This window comes from Phodopus roborovskii, unplaced genomic scaffold (genome assembly GCF_943737965.1).
Source record: "Phodopus roborovskii unplaced genomic scaffold, PHOROB, whole genome shotgun sequence".
Classification (NCBI taxonomy): Eukaryota; Metazoa; Chordata; class Mammalia; order Rodentia; family Cricetidae; genus Phodopus; species Phodopus roborovskii.
The window spans coordinates 132-24,952 of record NW_026126659.1 but is presented as its reverse complement, the minus strand read 5'-3'; the positions used below and the strand labels follow the sequence as shown (position 1 = coordinate 24,952).

The 24,821-nt window shown below is 39.8% G+C and overlaps 1 protein-coding gene across 1 annotated transcript in view; it reads left to right on the top strand.

The window, feature by feature from the left end:
• Positions 1-17,745, top strand: part of LOC127214108 (amyloid beta A4 precursor protein-binding family B member 1-interacting protein-like) — a 53,127-nt gene extending 35,382 nt beyond the window's left edge. Inside the window, exons 2-4 of the mRNA XM_051174439.1 lie at positions 12,734-12,805; positions 14,702-14,789; positions 17,543-17,745. Of these exons, the coding sequence (XP_051030396.1) occupies positions 12,734-12,805; positions 14,702-14,789; positions 17,543-17,745 (363 nt within the window). The remainder of the gene's footprint in view (positions 1-12,733; positions 12,806-14,701; positions 14,790-17,542) is intronic.
• The last annotated feature ends 7,076 nt before the right edge of the window (positions 17,746-24,821 follow it).

Here is a 24,821-nt window from a genome sequence, read left to right as displayed (position 1 = left end):
ACCCCTCCCCTCAACCCCCCCTAACCACCCACCCCATCCCTCAACCCCCCTAACCACCCACCCCACCCCTCAACCCCCCCCCAACCACCCACCCCACCCCTCAACCCCCCCAACCACCCACCCCACCCCTCAACCCCCCCCAACCACACACCCCCACCCCTCAACCCCCCAACCACCCACCTCACCCCTCAACCCCCCCCAACCACCCACCCCACCCTACCCCTCAACCCCCCAACCACCCACCCCACCCCTCAACCCCCCCAACCACCCACCCTCCCCTCAACCCCCCAACCACCCACCCCTCCCCTCAACCCCCCAACCACCCACCCCACCCCTCAACCCCCCAACCACCCACCCCACCCCTCAACCCCCCAACCACCCACCCCTCCCCTCAACCCCCCAACCACCCACCCCCTCCCCTCAACCCCCCCAACCACCCACCCCACCCCTCAACCCCCCACCCCACCCTACCCCTCAACCCCCCCAACCACCCACCCCACCTCTCAACCCCCCCCTAACCCCCACCCCACCCCGCTCCAGAAATTTCTTTGTCTTAGTTCTTGGTCAAGTTGAAGTAGTTTGTCTTCTCTGTTACATTAGCAATATCTCTGTTTCCTGTTTCATGTTACCTTGGCTTCCTTCCTCCTCCTCTAAACATTGCAGCAACCTTAAACCACGTGCTGCGCTATTCTGTGAACCACTTCCTCTTCAGGAGGAGCTTTCAGTACATTTTGAAAACAAAAATTACACTGAGGAAATTAGGTCAAATTCAACAGTGTAAGTTGTTTTCCAAGATTCTGTCAGCATGTGTGTCTGACTGGGTTCTGCACTTTGTATTCCACACCAAGTGTGGCAATGAATGACCAACCAAGTGTGACACCAACCAAGTGTGACACCGACCAGGACCTTTTTTTTCAAATGGGCCTCACTATGTAGCTGAGACTGTCTGAAACTTGCTATGTAGTCCAGGCTGCCCTCAAACTCATAAACAACCTGCTCCCATTTCTCAAGTGTTGGGATTACAGGCATGTGATGCCATACTCAATTTCATGGAAGTCGTTTTGTAAAAACTTTTCCTGCTTTGTAACCTGCCTTTGTAATAGTTCTTATTATGTTCCTTAAAAAGCTAGTACCAGCTGGCTAATTTTAAAAATAATAAAAAAAAAAAGGAAAGAAAATTATTGGTAAAAGAGCTTCAGATTTTTAAATCTTGTTTCTTACTAATTCTATTTCACCTCTGACAAACTAATTATACACTCAAAGTACTCTCACCTGTAATGTTAAAAAAAGTCTAACAGTATTAAGCATTTTCTTTGACCATGTTCAAAATGAAAAGATGGCATGTAAATAAATTCTAAATACTTAATCCTTGGTATAAGCCAAGGATAATTCCAGTTACAGAAGCCCACACAGGAAATCTTACAGGATTAAGCTTCTCCATGTAATATATATTTGTTGATTGGTAGACTGTACAATCTTGCTTAAACATTGGGTACCTCAGTTTTCTCTTTTGTAAAGTGAGGGAAAATACGAGTTCTGCCAGGGGCATGAGGGCAGCGTTAATACATGGGACCATGGAAGGTACCAGAAGAAAGTCCAGGCAGCAAAAGAGAGCCGCTAATCATTACCAGATATTAATTTTCTCCTTGTCAGGCAGGCAGAGGGACTAGGGATATTTTTCTCACCATCCTGCAGCGATGCAAAGCATCAACAGTGGGCTTTTCTCCTTGGCAGATAAATCACAACTACTCAAAAGAAACATGGAAAACCAATTCTAACCTTCAGAGTTGTAGCTCGTTACTGTGAAGTCCTTTTTATACGTCCTCTCCAAGTCCCTTTATACAGTCACCCCATTACCAGTTTGATCACCTCATTCCAAGTGAAGACTCCACCAAGCTAAAAGCACAAGGAATAGTTGCACTTTGGGACCCCTTAAGTTAGCTTAGGACACCTCCAGATCCCTGTAGGTAACCTGATACCAGAAAGCAGGTAGATTCCTTTCTGAATTGGGTGTTTGCTATGCTGGTCCTTGCTGCTATTAAGTATATTTCTTTATAAAGCCAAAATGTGGTGGCCACAAGAGAAAAATCTTGACAACGTTTTGATTTCATGCAGAAATTGCTAGGATCACTTTTTCCACACCACCATCTCCCAAAATAAACTAAATGAAAAACACTTTTTTTTCTTTTAATTTTCTTATAGGAAAAAAATCAGACTGGCATTGTAGTTATTTAGTAGAGGGCATGGCTCCATGTGTGTAGCCCTGGGTTTGATCCCTAGCATCACATAGGCCAAGCACACTGGTAATCCTAGCACCTGAGAGGTGGAGGCAAAGAGGGTCAGATGTGCATTGGCTACATGTCATGTTTCAGGCCAGCCTGGGCTACATGAAACATTGTCAAAACAAAATTACATATTTCAATTGAGGTATGAAGTAGTTTATGAATATTTTTATTGTAGAGGTATCAAAATTCTTTTGTTCAAAATTTTTACATATATGTATGTAAGAAATATTTACATATGACAAAGGAGAATTTGAGCTAAGCATGATGGCACACATCTGTGATCTCAGCACCAAGAAGCCGAGACAGGAGGAAGGCAAAGTCCAGAATGCCTGTCTAGGCTACACAGTGAATGGAAGGACAGTGTAGGGCCAGTCTGTTGCTATTTCATTAAGCTACTTTGGCTTTTTTTTTTTTCTTTAAATTAAAAACAATCTTATTTTTACATACCAATCCCAGTTCCCTCTCCCTCCTGTCCTCCCATGCCCCCCACCAACCCATCCCACCCCCATCCACTACCCAAGGAGGGTGAGGCCTCCCATGGGGGACCATCAAAAACTGTTTCATCATTTGGGGCAGGACCTAGGCCCTCCCCTATGTGTCTAGGCTGACAGGGTATCCCTCCATAGGGAATGGGCTCCCAAAGTCCGTGAACTAGGGATAAATACTAGTGCAACTTTTTTTTAAGATTTGTTTATTTATGTATGAGTGTTTTGCCTGCAAGTATGATTGTGTACACATGTGTGCTTGGTGCCCACAGAAGTCAGAAGAAGGCACCATATTCCTGGAACTGGAGCAATGGATGGTCATATGGTGCTGGGAATCAAACCCTAGGACCTCTGTAAAAAAAAAAAAAAAAAAAAAAAAAAAAAAAAAAAAACAGATGTTCTTAACCACTGAAGAATCTTTTCAACCCAAAGCTATTTCATTTTTGTTTTTTAGTAAAATGTGCCTGTCCATGGAGTTAAAGCGAGTTAGACATACTATGTGAACAAGTAAGGTAGATTTTCTTTCTTTGAAAATTTTTGTTGGTTGGTTTTATTGTTGTTTTGTATTTTTGAGACAAGGTCTCACTAAGCAGACCCAGACTGGCTTTGAACTTTTGTTTCTGCCTCCTGATTACTGGGATTTGGAGATACAAACCTCCATACTTAGCCTGTTGGTCTATTTGTTTGTTCCTTCACAGCAGTGGAGACAGGGTATAGCCATATAGCTCAAGCTGTCCTGCAATTGCCTGTCGTAGCCTCTTGAATGCTGAGTGACAGTAACCCATTTTATTTATTAAATGACAGTCGAGTCATCTATTACTTGTAAAAACTGATGGTTTCTGGTTGGTTTAGAAAAGAAGTAAATCCCTTGGCAGTACCAGTCAAGCTGCATGGCGGCAATCTTCCTTAAATGCCACAGCAACTCTCTGAGATATATACTAGTATTCTTTCAGTGTGCTGATGAGGAAACTGAAGCATGGGGAGGTTCAGTGCCTTCTCAAGGTCGTCACTGGAGCCAGAATTGACCTATGCAGAGGACAATGGATAGCAAATGTCTGGTAGTCATATTGACACCATTAAGTAGTCAGCATGAAAGCTGAACTTCAAATAACTAGAATCTTATGAAGGAAGCATAAACAGAGGATATTACTTATAGGGAATGTATACACAGAGACAACGAGTGGTATAAAGTCTATTCACAGGGCATCAAGGGCCCTGAATAGCAAGAGCTGATCCTTGAGAGGAGTGTACCAGAAATTCCAGAAAGATTCTGGAGAGATGCTGGGCACTGGATCATCCATTGCATTATGGTTAGCCATGGGAAGTGTTTAAGCAGGAAAGTGACAAGCTCACAACAGCATTTGAAATCAGTGTCTATGGTGTCAGTGAGAACAAGAAGTCAAAGGTGACCAGAAACTAGAGGAGCAGAGAGATAAAGCCTTCAGCTATGGCCAGGCAGGAGGAAAAAAGGAAAGGAGAAGCCCTTCACAGGAAAACTCAGGGGTTTTCTGACTCACTGGGTGGGAAAACGGAAGAGAAAAGCACCAAACCAGCTTCTAAATCAGACCAAATGAGTGACAAATGGTCACTCATCAAAGCTGGGGTATTGCACAGGGGGAGGGTGTGGCAGAAATAGTGAGTGGAAGCCATTTGCATGGAAATACCAGAGGGGCTTGAACTAGCCCCTCAAAAGACAAGTGGGATAATGGCTGCCCTGATTTGGTTCAAAATCACGGCTGGGTCTGCTAAGTAAAGGACAATGAAGACCGAATTCCAACTGAATTAAATATGTGTGGTGAATGTATGTATATGTTCTGTTGAACATATATAACACACTACTTTAGATTTTTCAAATATTTATGATTGAAGTTTATTTATGTGGAAAAAAAGGAAGTGTTGGGGCTGAAAACCTGAAGCTTGTATTTGAACCCTACTAGCTAGAAGGTACTTGAGCATTAGGAAAATGCCACTGTCACTAAGAAATGTAGGGTTTTAGCCTGGACATGCTTCTCCTCCAGCACACCCTCCTTTCTCCAGGAAATGAAAATAGTATAATTACTCTGAGTAAGTACTGTTCTCATCAACAATGTGATAGTCTTCCCAGGGCACAAAAAGAACTCAGAAATTACATACTCTCGAAAAGATTTTTCACTCCACCCAGTCATAGTGTGAACATGGCTTGTTTTTGCAATGCTGTGCCTCATTGCAACAGTTCCTCCACCCCAGCTGCTGGCTGCTAACCCCAGTAACATGCTCAGCCTCATGGATGGGTGTTTTCTCTTTTGACCTTTGGAAAGTACCACACATACACAGCCTTGTTTTCTCATGCTTGTGTGTGTGTGTAATACATGAATTATCTGTGGCTCTGATCCATCCATTCCAGAAGTAAGGCTTTCTCAAAGGAAAGGGTAATCATGTAAGATGATTGAGTGTACTGATTAACAAAAATTTATGCAAAAAAAAAAAAAAGCCTCTTAAGGCCACAAATAATGTACCACACCTAAAATCTTAGCACTTAGTTCACTGAGGCAGAAAGACTCCAACTTCAAGGCCAGACAGAGAATACAGTAATACTCTTAATCAGATGTCTGATTTACCAAGAATGTAAAAGGTTTTAAATGTAGCTCATTAAACATTATATCGTGAGTGTATATTTCCAGAAGAATTTTGAGGATGATGTCTTCTGACAAATCAAATAGAGACAGCGGTGGGTGGCGATGGAAGAATAGGAACGGGGGAAGCTTGGGCCAGATGAACCTAGCGAGAGTTCCAGGGGTCACAGGAATGCACTGTTAATCTGAGTTGTTTCCATCTTGGGTGAGTAACTCACTGTGTCCCATTCTTTACCCACTGTGTATCAGTAGTGTTTGCCGACTGAGAAACTGAAGTCTCAGGACTTGGTGGGACTTGCTGACTCACAGATGTCATATTTCTTCAATTTAGTGTTTTTTCCAGTCACTGGTTGAAGAGAATATATGGTAGCAAGCCCTTACTACTCATACCACCTTTGCTTCATATGAGTTCATTTTGTAACATAAATTGGTAGCTTATTATGTCAGCCAATAAATCTGGGCTTTTTCTTTTTTATTCTTTGAATAGATTACTTTGCTCATTAAGACACTATTTTCCTGTAATTGTTTTTGAATGATTCCTTTATTTTTCAAATTACTATATCACATAGGACTCTAATAAAATGAGTTTACATGGGCAATTGTATAATTTTGTTATTTATTCTGCTAATTTCCCCTCATCAGTGTAATTCATGGAAGATCCATTCTGAGATTTTGAATAGCATGTTAACTATTTTCAGTCTATAAACACATAAATATTTTATTCACTTACCTATTTTCCTCCATTTCATAGGAAATTTGAAAAGGGGAGAGTATTAGTGTATTTTTTGTTTCTCTAACAAAATATCTGAGTCTGGGTACTTCACAAAGAAATGGCATGTGTTAGATGATAGCTGTGGGCACTCTAGATCATGGCACTGACATCTGCTTGGCCCTGGTAAGAGTCTCACAGTAAGTGGCATCATGATGGTGGAAATATATGCAGAATACATCACGTGATGAGACAGGAAGCCAGAGAAGTTGTCAACACAGCTGATCTTGCTTTATAACAACTCATCCTTTGGAGAACTCATCTAATCTGAGAGACAAGTATCAGTCCTTTCCAAGGGCAGTGCCCCCTCACCTGGACATCTTCCACAAAACCTCACCTCTGAATGTTCTGTCCCTTCAGCATCTCTACAGAAGAGAACACACCACATCCAGACCAGAGCAGAAAAAAAAAGGGTGATTTGGACAAACTTTAAGGGGGGAGATAAAAATCTGTGTAAATGAACCCTGACATAGAATCTTGTCTTTAATCAGAAGTGAGCTCCACCCATAGACCTCTTCCTTGTTTAACTTAATACACAAACTAACAAAAACATTTCCCATCATCCCTCACCAGCACAGTTTGATTCCTCCTTAACTCCTTAGACCTCTATATGTAGACAAGGTCCATGAGTCTGCCTCACCTGTCAATTCTGTATATGAGTGCTTGTCTGGCTGCTTTCAGGGATCTGTTCCTGTGTTTCCTTAGATATAACATGTATCTGTCTGTCCCCAATGTGTAAACTCCAGATTCTTTGGGGTAGGTATGTCTGTTCCTATTATGCTTGTCCCATAGTATCTAGGCTGTTCTTGCTTTAACAAAAGCCTCTTTGCTGGCCCATGCTGGCCAAACCAGCTTCATGACTCCCATATATCTACATGATACATTCTCTACTGGAAACCAAAAAGGGCAATCTAGATGTTTAATGTATCTCAAACAAGTCACAAGTCACTTGTCGGTCCCATCATGGAAAACATACAAAGCTTAAGACTCAAAATGATTGTTGAATGGAATCAGTAACTGTATTCAAGGATTTTATATATCATGAGAGAAGGGAAGCATTACTTTTTCCTCTTAAAATTGGGGGAAGGAGCTGCACTTTGACCAGCTGAGTTTCTTTATTGACATCTGTCTACTGCAAAAAAAAAAGAAAAAGAAAAAAAAAAAGAAAGAAGAGAAGAGAAAAGAAAGAAAGAAAGAAAGAAAGAGAAAAGAAAAGAAAAGAAAAGAAAAGAAAAGAAAAGAAAAGAAAGAAACAAAGAAAAACTTCTCTATTGAGGTCTGAGAAATGTACTATTATTTGGGCCTAAAGATAAGAATTTAAAGGATAGCTTAATGCTATTCCTGTTAGCAGAATCATAGAAGTAGGATCACTCCTGAGGCCAAGGAGCTCCCAACTCGTGTGTTCTTGGCCAGACTTATAGTTCCAGGTATGTGTTTCTTCCTGTGGCATATGTCTTAAGTCTAAGTAGAAAGTGGTGGGTTATTCTCGTAACATTCATGCCACTATTGCATCTATGGTATATCTTGCTACCACAGTCAAGATCAAACCAGTTGGCATTCCAGTATGGAGGGAAGGAGGGGCTTATAAACCCCCATCTCCTGCTGAGGAGCTATTGATAGCCAATGATTTCTGGAAGAAGGAGACTCAGTTTTCTTTAAGGGACAGCTTCTGACAGGTTGATCACTCTCCAGTGGGTGGCTCCTGACTCATGAGTACCTAGGCAGTACAAATTAGCCTTGGTGTATGTGTGGTTTTTTTTTTTTTTTTTTTTTTTTAAAAAGGAAGAAAGCACAAACTTTGGGGATAGAGATGAGGGGTAAGATATGGATCTTAAAGGAATCATGGGAGGAGTGGGAGGAATAATTATGATAAAATTATATTATATGAATGTATGAAATTCTTAAGAATTAACAATTTATTATATTAAAACTAGCAGACTGAAGGTTGTGATAAGGAAAGTAAGAATACTGAAGCCTAAGATTACTGCTGAGATTAGACACTAGCAGTGCAGGTAGGTATATTCACAGATTCAGCCAAAAAAAGTTTTTGTTTTGTTGTATCTTTTAATCCTCTCCTGGGGAGGCAAACAGAAGGGTTTTTTGCATAATGCCAGACATATTTTACTGTTATAGTCATCAGTACATCATTTTTCTTTCATAGACTGGGGTGTCTTTTAAAAATCTGTTGAGTCATTTGTAAGAAAGCAATCAGTAGAACAGAAGTACTCTTTATGTTATTATTATGAAGAGACATAAATGGATTAAAGCCAAGAGACATGTTACTAATTAAATATTGCACTGGGAGACATTTAAAATGTAAACTGTAAGTTTTCACAATAAATTGACCTCCCTTGGCTTAGCCTATTTCAGCAAAAGATTTATTATTAAGCAAATTGTAGATAATAGGATTATGATTGTGGTTTTAAGAATCTTACTATTGCTGGGCACGGTGTACATCTTTAATCCCAACACTCAGGAGAAAAAGGCAGGCAGATCCCTCTGAGTTCAATGCCAGTCTGGTCTACATAATGATTTCTAATCCAGGTAAGGCTACAAAGTGAGATCTTGTCTCAATTTTTTTTTTTAAAGTCTTGATAATTTAGACCTGCATGCTAACAAGTACGCATGAGAAAGCCATAAGGAAATGTAACACGAATAATAAAAGACCCAGAGACAGATATTGTGGTTCAAGCTTCAAGCTGAAGATCAGAGAAGCAAAGTAGCCAACCATCAGTTTTCACCTCTACCTCAGACTGAGAGGCCCCTCCTTGGTGTGTCTGGAAAATAAATCTCCACCTGATGCCCTTTGCTTTTTCCTTTTATACTTCCTATTATTGTGATCAAAGACGTGGGATCCAAAGTGCTGAGATTTCCTGTGTGTAAGCTGTTTCTCTTTAGGACTGGATCAATTTCATGTAGCTCTGGGTGGCCTTGAGCTAACAGAGATCGATCTGCTTGTCTCTTGAGTCTTGGGATTAAAGGTGTGTATTACAATTTCCCCGGCTCTATGACTTGTGACTAGCTTTGTTTTCTGTACTCTCGGGTGAACTTTAATAAATCATAAATAATATATCACAAGGAAATAAAAACTTAGAAGTGTTTGAAAGGAAGTATCCTGTCCCAAAAAGCCATAGGATTTTATAAGATTTATTTTATTTTTAAGTACATGGTGGGGGGGGTATGTCACCTGAGTCCAGGTGCCAGGGAGGTCAGAGGCATCAAGCTGTCCGGAGCCAAAGTTAGGCAGTTGTGAGCTTTCTGATATGAGTGCTTAGAACCAAATTCAGGTCCTCTCTAAGAATAGTATGTGCTCTTAACTACTAAGCCATTTCTCCGATTCTGAAACCCTAGATTACTAAATAAAAAATACCAGTGTTGAGGTGGACTTCTTTCCAAAGAGTTGTTGGTCAGGGAGGCTCATGAGGCCAAAATAATATAAGCTATTGCCACTGCTCTTGGATGCCCAGCAAATCTTGATGGTAAGACCCTATTTAGGCTGAATATGCCACATATCTCTGCCTCAGGACATAGAAAAATCAAGCTAGAACTTGGCTAGAAGCATTCTACCTGCTGGCTAAATGTCATGGTATCAGAAGCATCATGCAGGCTGCTATGGGAGGGTGGTCATCGACGGTTCTGCTCAGCTGTGGACCCTGTGTGCAATAATACTGCCTGGCATGCAAAGTAAGTTGACTGGTACAGTAATGGCAAGTCTGCTATGGGAGCAGCCAACTGCCCTAGTTACCTTTCTATTGCTGTGAAGAGACACTATAACCAAGGCAACTTATAAAAGAAAGCACTTAATAGGGGGCTTGCTTATAGTTTCAGAGGGTGACTCTGTGGCCATTATGGCAGGAAACATAGCAGCAGGCAGGCATAGCACCGGAGCAGTAGCTAAGAACTTGCATGTTGAGACAACAGCCACAAAGCAAGAAGAGAATTAGAGATGATAGATAGATAGATAGATAGATAGATAGATAGATAGATAGATAGATAGCTTACGAACTAGAGTAGTAGAGTAGCTTTGCTATTAATCCTTCCCAAACAATTCTACCAACTGGGGGCAAGCATTCAAACATGAACTATGGGGACCATTCTCATTAAAGCCACCACATATCTGCTTTCTGATTACATTTGATGCCTGTTCCACAGGAGGAAATTTACATCTGCTACCATAAACCTGAACAAAACCTCCTGGCTGGGAAGGTGATAGGTCCTTCTGTGATTATTTTGCCAAATGGACAGGATATGCCCATCAAGTTGCCTTCAAACTAACCATATTTATGCCCACATATCAATGTTGCTGTCAACTTTGGTCAGATATGTTTCTTTATGTAGTGGTCAGCGGTTACTCTGAAGACCTACAAGTCAAGATACCAGGAATAAACAACTGTTGAATGGCCAGCCATAAACGAGGCATCTATATCTATCACCCTCTCCTCAACTCAGGGTCTAGTGGAGCAAGGAGCAGACAGAATGGAAGATCTGGAGGAGTGTGGGGATCAGTAGGAGCACTGACCTCCAAGCATTTCATGGCTGATGCACTCTTAAACTCACAGCAAGTGATTAACTGCACTAAAACTGCACAAAATTGCACCCAACAATACCTTGTAGTAGAAGTGGGTGGGACTCATGGGACTCACTCTTCCATAGGGACTTACACACAGTTAGTGATTGATGAGAATGGAAATTTTCTTCAGTGGTGTAGCTACTGGTAAAGTACCCATGTCCCTATAAATAACACTAATGAAACTCATTGGGACACACGGGAGGGGGGAAGAGAAGGGGGGACTATTTAGGAAGAGAAAAGGGATTAGCAGGAGGGGGAGTGAGACTTGAGAGGGTAATGGAGGGGTGGGTATGATCAAAATACAGTGAGGAGGACATAAAATAAAATATTATAGTAAGAACTACTATTATGTATACTACATATATGCTATGAAAGTATTCAAAAAAAATCTTACTCTCTTAACCCCGACCTGCATATTAAAGTATGTGTGCCAAAAAATATTTCCTTAAAATGATCAATTGAAAGAAAATAGATATATTTAAATTTAAAAGAGTAAGTCATATTGATCATCATGAAAGCTATATTAAGTATATAGCAATCCTTTTGTACTTTCATAACATCATTTCTCTGCATATATGTGTGTGCCCATATGGAAACAGAAGCATATATGTATCCATGTTCAAGTAAATATTGATGGCTGAAATATAACTATCCTTCAACACCTGCAGGGGTTAGTTCCAGGAACTTCTATAGATTCCCAAATCCAAGGTTACTCAAGTCCTTTATATTTTCATGTAACATATGCACATCCTCCTGTATTCTTAATTATCTCTAGGTCACCTATAATACCATTTAATTATAGCCACCTGTCAGTCAGCAATAGAGATAACCAAGCAATGCATTTTTAGGTTTTCTCATTGTCAAGAACTCACAGAGAAGACCTACACAAACTAATATGGCTGCACCACCACCAAGCAATATGATATTGGGACCATAGTGGTTAGTACACTCTGCCCTTAACAAAATAATCATGGGTTATTTTATATCTATTATTTTATAACTATAGTATAGCTATAGTTGTTATAAGGGAATATTACCCAAAACAAGTGTTGACATGTTCAATGCAGAATTTTTCAAATATTTCTGCCTAGTGGAACAAGAGTGGATCCTCAGATCTGACTGTAATACAGACTGATACTCTACCCTCACCAAACTATTGCTGCTGCAGGTGACATTAGTCTCACAATGTCTTATAGTGTTTAGAACTCTTAGAAATGATCTTGGGTGAATCTTTCATTTTACATTTAACACATTTCATTCCCTTTGCCACACTTCACACTGCCAAGTAGTTCTTGAAAGTATTCTTATCTCTATTTCCCAATCCAGCTTTGTCAAATAAATATACCCAACACTGTTGTTATTTCACAGATATCTATATGAAGCAGGGGACCACTCAGTAAATATAATTAATCACAGACATTTTTAAATGCAGTCACATTTTAGGGTATTCTTAAAGAGGAGGTAAAATTCTACATCCCTCTGACATGACAGCATCACATCTTAGTAGCTATCTCATTGCTGTGACCAAATATGTGACAAAAACAAATTCAAAAGGAGGGAAATAATTATTTTGGCTCATGTTTCAACAACTTGAGTCCAATTTCTTCACTCTGTACAAAAGTGTTACTTTACTGTAAATCACTCAAGGGATGAATCCATTCATCCCTGAAAACATCATCACAAACAGTCTCCTTGGTATTTCTCAACCCAAACAAGTTGGCCATCAAAAGCAGCTATCAAGAGTCTTGAGGCATTCTCTCTTCAAGTAAGGAATGCCATGGCAAGGTGACTCCCAGAACAATGCCCACTTTGTTGGGAAACACAAGTTCAGGATTTGCTCTGCAACAGAACCCATGGTTTAGCTCAACCTCCGACATCAGATCAGATGACAGCCAGGCATGGATTCCAGGGTGGCATGGATGTCTGCTCACAGAGGAAAGAATGGAAATGAAACAGTTATCCCCTGATAAGCTTTCAGAGACTGCTAATGTCTGGGTCTCTTCCTGTTTCAGATGGGTGAATCAAATGAAGACATAGACCAGATGTTCAGCACTTTGCTGGGGGAGATGGATCTCTTGACCCAGGTAAAAACCCTCTTCTTAACCTGCAAACTGTTGGGGGCAGGGTGGGGATTACAGAATTTGATACAAAAATGTTGCCTTTAAAAAATGTCAGAGAGTGACATCACATGCCCCTGATGCATCTATGATAGTGTTGGGAGAAAACAGTTAAGCATTTTATTAGTTCTGCACTCTCAGGCAACATGGTTTAATATAACAGTCACATATGTAACACGGTTAAATAAGGATCAGGATAAACAAATAGGCCGAATAGATGTTTATTCAGGGAGAAATAACTTACAACCTAGACAAATGAACACCAGGAAATTCAACCCGATCCTCTCCTGTCCGAGTCATGCCAGAAAAGGGGCGCCTTTCCCTCACCCCCCTCCGATCTCCTTCCACAGGTCACTCCGCCCATGGCTCCACCCCCAATGGGCGTGGTCAGTGCCACAGAACTATCTCACTACACATATGCACAGTTATCTCAACGTCTGTGCTTATCATGTCCATGGGAGGAATTCCCATGTTTCCTTCAACAACCACCTCTGAGCGACATCCCTAGTATTTACCTTCATGGAGACTAATTGAGAAAATGGCACTAAGTAAGATGGTTTTGTGTCATCTTTTAAAAAGTCCTAAATTACAAAGGACCATTATGACACTCTGAATGGGCTGTAAGAACTCGGTCCCCCTCTGAGAAGCATGAAAGCCACTCCGCCACAGGCTACATAGCTGAGAACAGTCAACCAAGACTAGATTGACCCCATTGCGTATGATTAGGAAGGGATGGATAAACCTTGGTATCCCCAGTTTCTTAAAATAAGCAAAAGCTAAAGTGCACTGAAATGCAATAATGTGATTGTAATACTGAAAAAAAAATTTTTATTCAAGCTCACAGAAAAGTTGAAACAATAGTATGAAGAATCCCAATTTACTTTTCTCCCAAAATTCTGAATGAGTAACATGTTGTTCTATTCAGTGTTCCCCCACCCCTCTCCCACATAACCTGACAATGGTAGCCTTCCAAACAAGTACCCAAAAATGTAGTAAATGGTGTTGGGATAACACATCTCTTAAGAGTTGTAGCTAAATATATGAAAGGAAAGAAAACAGAGTAAAAAAGTGCTTATAATCTTAAAATACAAGTCACAGCTAGCTAAGCAAGACAGAACACACAGAAGATACAAAACATAAAATGAAATATTTAAAATGTAAGACATTTTAATTTCTGCATGGCAAGAAGTAAATAATGAGATTATAATATCAAAAATCAACAAAAGGAAACCCTTTGAGGGTAAGGAGCTTGATTATCAGTCACTTATTGGAACTGTCAGAACATTCACTCCCTTGGAGTAAACAAATAATTAGAAGTTTTTACAGAAGAATTTCTTCTCCAGATAACTGGACATTCCTTTCTTTGATGTCACTATGTAAGCTCTTATAAAATTTTGTATAGTATGTGCCTTCATTCACACAACAAAATCTCTCTGTTGCTTACAAAAATTAAGTTTTTTCTGGGTAGTAGTGATGCACTTCTTTAATAACAGCACCTGGCAGGCAGAGGCAGGCAGAATCTCTGAATTCAACTACATAGTGAGTTCCAGGATAGCCAGAACAGCCAGAACTACACAGAGAAACCCCCTGGCTCAACCCTCTTCCCCCAAAAAAGAAAGGAAAAATAAAAATTAACTATTCACTCTCATTATTCTCAATTAACACAGCCTATTTCAAGACATTTCTTATGAGATTTTTTTAAGCTGAAAATTTCTATCATAGAAAAAATGCAAAACATTTAAGTAAGAACATGATGTTTAAGAGCATACTGGGAGAGAAAAATGTGTAAATAACGAGTGTTTGGGGCTTCGAAATGTTGGTTTTGTGAATCACTCACAGAAACTGCGGGATCTGTTTTCACAGAGTTTAGGAGTGGACACTCTTCCTCCTCCAGAACCCAAGCCACCCCGAGAAGAGTTTAACTACAGTGTGGGGTTTAAGGATTTAAATGGTAAGCACAGAAACTGGTTTTCTTAAGCAATTTGAAGCCATAAGGATGACTGAACTATATATACTCTGACAGTGAAACTAAAGACATGTGGACGTTGTGGTAGATAATGTGTAAGCCCTGGACTGTGGGCAGTATTTTACTATGTCTCCATTGAATTAAGAAAGTCCATTAGATATTTTTGCCTGTAATGAAAGGGGGAAGACCATCTTCCATTTATGAAAAGTCTCAGGACAACCTCACCTTGTGAAAAAAGAAAGCAAAGTTTCTTCTTATTACTAAGGAGTCAAAAAAATGTTAGTAAGAAAACAAGTACAGTTAAGTGTTTAGTAATAATGGATAATACATGAATGGGAACTGAATCAAAATATGTTTTATTCTAAATATGGCATTTTAATTTACATATGTATTTATATATAATTCACTGTTTGAAACTTTCAGTCTCCCTGAGATCAAAGTTTACTTTATGGCAGGATCCTCTTTTCCATCTTTTGCAGAGATAACTGTTAGCTCTGATGTTGGTGAAGTGATAACAAATCTTGAAATAATCACTTCCAACTATGTAAGAATTCACTGGAACTCTTGCAGTCAGATATGCTACCATTGTGCCACAAGGGCGACCTCACTGGAACTCTTGAAAACAATAGCAAAAGACTACTAGTGGCTACCCAAGTATAAAACCTAAAGTAGCAAAGAAGTCCTGTATGGAACCCAAAGTCCCGGTTTCTATTTTCATGTGTCACTTAGCTTCATTGTTCTATCCTTTGCATAGTTTCCATGGGTAAGCCTGTAGGCACCAGTGATTGTTTCTTGGTCAATTATAATGCCTCTTCCTAGTGTTTTCTTTTAGCTTCACTCTTCTACTCACCACAAAAACTTCTTATGCCAGCCACGTACACCAAAATAACAGTGTTAGGAAAGTTTCCGAAAAGTAGTCCACTTTTGGAAATTATGGCCACCATCCTTAACAGCTTCTTGCACACATGGGTTCCAGTGGGTGTTTTGTTTGGGTGGTTTTCTAGTTTCATTTGTTTTATTGACAGGGATCACTATGTGTCCCAGTTGGCCTGGAATTTTCTATGTAAACCATGGTGGCCTTGAACTCTCAGAGGTTGGCCTGCTTCTGTCCCTGGAAGTGCTACAAATGACATTTTATCTTAAGTTCCACTAAAATTTAAGTTTAGTTAGTGTTTCTGCTGCTGTTAGTCAACTCTGTGTTTTCTAAACACCTAGTGCCTACTATTAAAAAAAAAAAAGATGACAGAGTCAAACAAACCCATAAATCTCCAAGCTCAGTCAAGTTATGGTGTAGCAACCAGGAGACAAAGATGCTTGCCTGTGGACTGACTTAGGAGAACACAAAGCCACCAAATTCCTGATGTTTAAATTTGTTGAGAATACATTTTTATTGCCCTCAGTCAAAATGTTATTAAAATGATTTAAAATTATTTTGCTGGCTTGGCTGTAGTAGTGCACACCTTTAGTCCCAGCACTCAGGAGGCATGGGCAGGTGGAGCTCTGTGAGTTTGAGGCCAGCCTGGGCTACAGAGAGCTAGTACCAGGACACATTCCAAAACTACACAGAGAAACCGTCTCAAATATAAATATAAATAAATATATATATATATATATATATATATATATATATATTCAGAGAATGACAGATTTAAGAATGGAATCCATTTCTCATTCTCTATTACTCACTATTTAATGCTGTATTGATTAATATATTTGTATATTTTGATTCTTTGGCATATTAATAAGATATTAATGAACAACAGTGCTACATGGCAGTAATGATGTCTGGCAATGACCCAGCTCATGGTGCTCTCTGCTTTTACACTAAATAGGCACATTTTCTCGCACTGCCATTTCCTCATTTTGGACCATCCTGCACAGGGTTCACCCCTTCTTCACTGAGTCATCATGCGGTGACCGCCTGATTCCCAGTGCACTCTGCTGACGCTGACCCTGACACCACTCCCTCTGTTGCAGGCAATCTAGTCAACTTGCTGAGTGTGCACATGGCCTCTACAGTAATCTCACATTTAGACAATGTCCTAATGAACTCTCTTCCTTCCCATCCCCCAGCCCAGCCCATTGTCTTCATAAACCTTTACTACTGGGTCTCATTGGTTTTATTCTTTCACACCTTGGCTGCATTAATCCTGCACTTAAGATGGTAAGGTTCTCTGAGGTCAGATGGACAGGACAGATGTTTATTTCTACTCCCATAAAGGTAGATGAAGCCCAGTTGAGCACAAATGCTCTCCTTCCAAATTCTTAGGGAGAACCCCCCTTTTCCATCCATTTCCACTTTCCTCCTCATCTAAAAAGCTCAAGCTGGGCTCTTGCACCAAAATTCTCAGGGAGTTCCTTGTATAGGGAATCTGCTCGTGTGCTCCAACCTGACTTTGTGGCTGGAGTGTGAGACACACCCCTGAAGAGACCACAAGTTTTCCCTTCCTTCCCCTGTTAGAAACTTACATTAAACACTGAATGTAATTATTTCAGGAGTCCCAATACATGTGTATGTGCTACTAGATAAGAATATTTTCCATCTTTCTTATTATATCATAACAAGTTAAACAATGATTCCCACCGATGTACATATTGCTCTTAAAAAACAAAAAAAAAAAAAAAAAAAAAAAACAAACTTAAAAAAAAAACACTGCTTTCTGTTTTAACCAGAAGCAAATAGTTAAGTTTTTTTATTTTTTGTTTTTTAACCCCATTAATGCTATTTTTCCTCTTAGAGTCCTTAAATGCCCTGGAAGACCAAGATTTGGATGCTCTCATGGCAGACTTGGTAGCAGATATAAGTGAGGCCAGCACGAACAATCCAGGCTCAGAAAGAGTCCTCTCAGAATCAGCACCACTCAGCACTTCAGGCAGCATCAGATGGCCAGGGTGCAGCCTCACTTGGTTGTGGAGCAAGTGCTGCTGCAGCTGGTGTTAGTCACCTTGAAGAAGCTTTACCACCTCCACCAGCAGAGCCCTTACTTAGACCTTCCACCCCACCTCCACCCACCTCCTGAACCTCTCTCTAAAGTAAGTGTTGTAATAAGTCTTTCTCTGTACCACCAGCTCCCCAAATAACTACATGGAGACTTTTTAATTATGAAAGCTTGGCTAGCTTAAGCTTTGTTCTCAACTAGCTCCTGTAACAAATTAACCCATTTATATTCATCTACATTCTTCCACAAAGCATTACCACATCTCCATATTGCCCATCCTGCTCACTCTGCATCTGGCTGGCAACTCTGCCTTTTTTTTTTTTTTTTTTTTTTTTTTTTCTAAGTTCTCTCTCTGCCTAGAAGTCCTGCCTATACCTACTGCCAAGCTCTGGCAGTCAGCTCTTGGTTTTGTTTTATTTTTGTTATTACACCAATCACAGCAATACAACTTCACAGTATACAAATATCCCCACAACAAAGTATATAGGATCCTTTACAATGGAAATTAAACTTCAACATCAGTTTTGGTGAGGACATTTTAAACTATAGTAGGTGTATATAAAAAACACATTAGGGACCAAATATAACATTTGTCATTATTTGACTAAAAGCAATATTTTCATGTGTGTATTCCTTAATATCTACTCAAGCTTTGGGAGACATGTTTTATTAAATTTTCATGGATTAAGAAACTGATTTAGTATTGTTTCATTGTCCCCTGTTCCTATCCCAGAATATAGAAAAGAACAAGTTTTCATTTGAGTTAAATTGAATTGTTGCTTACGGCAGCCCCTACTCAATAGGGACAAACACTATGTGTCCTTGGAATGTCTTCACTGGGGAGGGTGTTGTAAAGACAGGTAAAGAATGCTTGATATTTATAAATTTCTGAATTTTGTAAAATAACTGCAAAGTTTTACATTGTCCTTATTTGGCATGTTAATTACAACATGTTCCTCAAAAGAAAAGTAAAGAGAACACTTTGGAAGAACTTTTCTTAAGTGGGTCCCATAAAAATATTTCCAAGTGAGGGGCCTCACCCTACCTGGGGAGCAGAAAGGTGATGGGATGGGGATTGGGGAGAGGGACAGAGGAGGAAGGGAGGGGTGAGGGAACTGGGATTGACATGTAAAACAAGCTTGTTTCAAATTTAAATAAAAATTATCATACTACCATTAAAAAAAGTATTTCCAAATGAGAACACAGCTCTGGGTTCTGTGGCTTTCATACTGTTTATGCTGAATGATGGTGGTCAGTTTGATTCACATGACCCTCATGGCTCAAGAATTCCTACAAATTTAAACATAAATCAAATGTTAAACCACACTCCCCTATCACTCTAACATAGGATCCCCTCAAGGCTTCAGGGGCATCATGATTCCCTTAAAAGTAAATACAAAGTCAAATACATGGGTGGAGTCTAAGTTCCTTACTTTCACATGTCCTTAAAGCATCTTGGCACTCAAAAATATTTCAAGAACCATTGGTCTGAGAAGAGATTATTCTACTTTCAAACAATAGGGATGTAATCAAAACACTTCATTTCCTAATCATAATAAATAAATAAATAAAAAATAAAAGAGAGTCTTAACAGTTCTATTCTCTGGATTATAAGTTATCAAAGGAAGTTGACTTTGTAAGACTATTTCATTCTTTGTTATTGTTCATGTGCTCATCAGTGGCTTATTTTGTTTGTTTCGCCTTTGCTTTGGAGGTTTTGTGATTTATAAGGTTAAGTTTACGCTTTAGTACTCAGAAGTTGGATGTTTAGAATCTTTTTCAAGTTTCTAATAAAAACTATGAATGTCCCCCTAAATAGATACCATGATCCAAGAGGATATGTATGACTTTATGAAGTGCTCAACTCCCTTAGCCCCAATGCACTGCTGGATTCTTTAGGTTGGTCCCTGTATTAGTTCTTTTTCTGCTGCTGTGATAAGAATACAACTACAAGAAGTAACTTAAGAAAGGCAACCTTTATCTTAGCTTAAGGAATAGTTCATCCCATCCTGGGGAGACCCAGAGCAGCAGGCTGACAGGGCAGGACACTAACTGATCACATTTCTATTCACAGGATAGAAGCAAAAGCAAACTAGAAGTGGGATGAGGCTGTAGGAACGCTCAGAGCCCACTCACACTGATGATTTCCCTCCAGCAAGTTCCACATCCTAATAGTTCCCATCTCCAAACAGTTCTCCAAACAGTACCACTAGCTAGGACCCAGAGTTCAAGTACATGAGTTCATGGGGATATTGATCATTCAAACTAACACTGCCCCATTTTGTGAGCTGAGCACAGAATGGCATACTCTAATAAGTATATGATGCAGTTGTTGAGGTCATCATTCATCTTCTAGGATGAAATTTCCAAGGCTATAAACAATAGTTTCTTTCTGTACCTTTGAGTTGAATACTTAATCATAGGCATTTATTCAAATTCTGGAAAAGGAAGAAGTAAAACTCTAAATTATTTTATGTTTGTGGGTGTTTTGCTTGCATAACTACATGTATATAGATACCACATGCATGCCAGGTGCCCAGGAAGGCCAGAAGAGGGCATCAGATCCCTTGAACTAGAGTTGTAGACAGCTGTGAGCTGCCATGTGAGTGCTGGGAATTGAACCAGATCCTCTGGAAGAGCAGCCAGTACTCTTAACCTCTAGAGCCATCTCTTCAGCCTTGTTACTATAAATTAGACACTAGCACTAACAAGAATTTCCCACTGATATTATTTATTAGGTTTTATTGACTGTCTTGCTCCTTTACAGGAAGAAGAAGAAGCCCAAGCAAAGGCTAATAAAATTAAATTAGCACTGGAAAAACTGAAGGAAGCCAAGGTCAGAAGGTAAGCCATCAGTCCCTTTTTATACAGGGGGCATGAAATATACGATATCCTATTATGGTTACTGATAAACAGTAAAATAAAAGTTTCACCTGTCTCTGAGGAGCTCAGTAGTAGGTCACTGCTTACTATACTCAAGACCCTGGCTTTAACAGTATCACCTAAAGAAAACTTTCCAATAAGTATCATCTTTAAAAAATTCTCTGGACACAGTGAGATGGCATAATTTTTTCTCTGTGTAACATCATTTAGCTAATTTGTGATTTCTAGGTAGGGGGAACCTCCATCCAACCGTCTCTTGTAAAGGCTTTCTGTTGGACAGTATAATGGCAAAGAGGGGTCCCCATGGTGAAATGGGGCAAGGATGCCTAACAGGGAAAGGCATCTCATAGCTTGTACATGACTTTGTGTTGGTTTGTGCATGTATTTTTCCCATGAACTAGGATAATGGGAGTGCAAATTCCTTTAACAAGAAAGGAAAAGGCCTTTGGTTTTGCTGCCACCTAGGCAAGGGCTTTCTCAGTTTCATTTTGAGAATTTAAATTCTGTCAATCCTAGACTCTTCCTGAGGATGCTCTCTGGGGCTTTCTATAGCTGTCTGCTTATAGCAGGTGGCACACCCTCTGGGCATGCTTTAACTGGCTCAGACCTCAGCATCCCTTGGCCTAACATTTCCACAATTTCTTTTGTGAATTTATGTCCCTTGAGCAGCCTCTAGACCTGATGTCTTCCTGGCTGTCTCCCCAGGGAATCAAATATTGGCTTTGTTAATCTAGTCTCCTAATCTGGAAATTTTACATGATCTGCTCCTAACCTTACTTTACCAGTTAGTGTATAATTTTTTTAACATTTTTGTAGAACATAGGATTTGGTTGTGTTAGTTTTAGGAGCATATATGTTGTGTTAGAAAAACCTGTATCTAACCAAATTAGGAGACTACATCCACTATTAAAATGTTAGTAGTAGTTTAGTTAATGGAAAGAGGACTCAGTCTACATTTTATTTCAATTCCTGAATCATCTGTCATCTTTCACGTATTTAGGTGAATTATCCATGCTTTATATTTCATGCTTACTATAATTCTTGATTGAAGGGTTATATACATAGTGATTGATTTATTAAATGTCCCTTGATCCAGACTTTCAAGGCTCATATATGAAGATACTTTCCAGATAGGACTGGTCTATTCCTTGCAAATACCAATCACCTTGGTTTTTTGTTTGTTGTTTTGTTTTTGTTGTTTTTGTTTGTTTGTTTGTTTGTTGTTCCCTTATTTTCTGCAGGTGTCAGCTTTTTCTTACTGTCACAAACACCTAAGATGACCAGTTGAGTTAGTTCCTTCTCTTGTTGCTCGCTGAATACCCAGCAATAGCAGTCTTAGAAAGGAAGGATTGGTTTCAGCTCTGATTGAGGGTGCAGTCCATCATGCTGGAAGACACAGAAGCAAGACAATCAGGTGCTGAGTATCAGCAGTCCAAGGTCACTGGTCACTTTGTGTCTGCTGTCAGGAAGCAGAGAGATGAATGCTCAAACACATGAGCCTGTAAGGGACATTTACGATCTTAGCAACATCTACCACACTCATTCAGGTGATGAAGGATGAAGGATGCTATATTATTGTCTGAGTTAGCCTTCCACTCGAACTGCAGTTCGCCTTCCCTGTTCTTGTCTCCATAGTTCAAGAGCCTACCGTGGCTGCCCCTCTTGTGCAGTGAAGGCAAACCCCCTCACAGTGACACTCCTTTCTGTGTCTGTGTAATCTCGGTGCCATTATCTCCCTTAGCCTCAGTGTTCTCTCTCTCTCTCTCTCTCTCTCTATCTATCTATCTATCTATCTACCTATCTCTCTATCTATCTCTATCTCTCTCTCTCTTTCTGCATTTACTGCTATGACTACCATGTCCTTATGATAGTTCCTCCTACATTTCTCAAGTGCTTACCATAGTGCCCTTTGTACCTACCCATCCTCCACTCTTACCCAAGATTCTTTAAGTTTTTCTCCTCCTTAAGTATTCAGTCACCTTCTGAGTGAGATTGTCCTCATCATTGTACACACTACTCCCTAAAATTCATTTACCTTTTCCACTTTTCTACTTAGTGTTTTTATCACAACCCAATGGTCAAACCACTAATTTATTGCCTATATTCCCTGTGAACCTCCATAGAAACCCTTCTAGAGACTGTGTTCTTTAACAACACACACCCATGTATTCGAGGAGATACCAGCTGTGTACAATGGTACACAGGTCCAGTGAGATTGTTTTTGTGTTGAGCTAAATTCTAGCAAGGAGGCAAGTGCAGTGAAGGAAATCCAAACCAGGCTCAGCATGGTGTCCCGCCCCGCTTCTTATCCCAACACTCAGGATCCAGAGGCAGGAGGGTTACCGGTTCAAGGATACCCTGGACTCACGGCAGTGAATCTGAACCCAGCTAGGACTGCACAGCAAGACCTTATCTATTAACAATGGTGATGGTGGTAATTGTGGTATTATTACCCTTACAAAAACAGAAACATGGCTGGAAACTAGAAGAAGTGGTAGACAGTGACCAAGCCCACTCCCTGAAATGGACTGGCGATAGTAAAACCTCTGAGGTGGTAGCTCTTCAACAAAAGCCCCAGAAGCAGCAGACAGCTAGATACTTGTCTAACAAGTGCAAGGCCCTGGACTTGATCCTGCGTCACCTCAAAGAGAGGGAAGAAGGAAGAGAGGGACTGCATTGTGTATGTTTGAAGAGAGAAATGAAAGAAATGTCTAGAAGTTGGGAGTAGAGCGGGTTTGGTGGCCTTGCTCCAGATGGCCTGTGGAGAATGGGCCTTTCAGCTCCTCCGAGTCACCTACCCAAACAACAGAAGTTTTGCTCCCTTTTAGTTTCGATAGATTGTGACAGTGAACATGATCTTCCCTGAACCCAAGGAAGATGCAAAACTCATCAACAGGAGTTTCTGGCTCTGTTCTTTAAGGCGACACCCAGAATGTGACACAGCACATTAATAAAGTAACATTAGTACTCCAGGTTTAAAGAAAATGACCGTGAGGTCTCACACATGTTTTAAAGGATGATGTGAGTTGTTGCAGAAAAGCTGAAGTGGAAAATCAAAAGGTCAAGGGGCAGCCTGAGTTACAGACAGAAATTCTGTCTCATAAACCACACCGCCCGTCAGAAGTATTTGCTCTTAAGGATTTGGTGGGATTAATAATTTCAATATATATAGTATATGTAATATGTAATATATAATATACATAATACACACATATATATATAGATAGATATAACACACAATTTGACTTATTTGTTAATTTAATTTATTCCAAAAGCTCTGTTAAGGAACATTCCATTTGTAAATCTTATTACAGGAAGCCCCAAAAAGTAATTTGCATGATTTAGGGCTAAAATATTTTCCATTAAACAATTTGAAAGTGGAAATGAGATTTCCTTCCAAGAATGATTTGGCTCCAGAGAAGACCATGTGATGAATTACACACCATCGCCATGATGTGGTGCTGTTCCATGTTGGTATAGAACCCTCTGCAGCTTGCAAATGTAGCAAGAAGCTGTGAAGAACCGTAAGTGTGATTTCTTTCCTATTCAATCACTATGATGTCTTTTAAACTTCACAATTATGGATATTCATAAACTATATGGTTTAAACCTAGTTTGTGTTTCTGCCAAAAAGCAGCCTTTTCATCATTATGAAACTGTGTGGTTTAGCAATATCTTCTTCACTATAAAAATGAAAGAAAAAGGCACCATATGTTTTCTTTCTAATGCATCTCTAAGCAGGAATGAAATGTGGTCAAACGTCTATTTTTCTCTATCAGAAATACTAGCACCAAATCCACAACATCAGTAGCATTTCCTAGGAGACCATAACTGTTCTATAGAGTAATTCTCAGCAAAGAACATATGAGTGTTCCAAATGAAAAATTAAAAAGCAAACAAACAAACAAAAACGCTAGCCAAGCTAAAGAAGGTATAATCATGACAGGAAAAAACTACCTAAAAAGATACTCCCCCTCACCCTTTGCCGTCAGACTATTGGAAATAATGGACCTCAAAGAATTCCAGATTTAGCTAGTAGCCCCATGCTGGAAGCCAAGAAAGACTTGAACTCTGGTGCCATCAGCTGATGGGAGTAAATATATTTCTTGAATTGGTTAATGAATAAAGCACTGCTTAAAATAGGAAAGCAAGATAGGTGGGACTAGGAGACAAAGAGAATTCCTGGGATATTTAG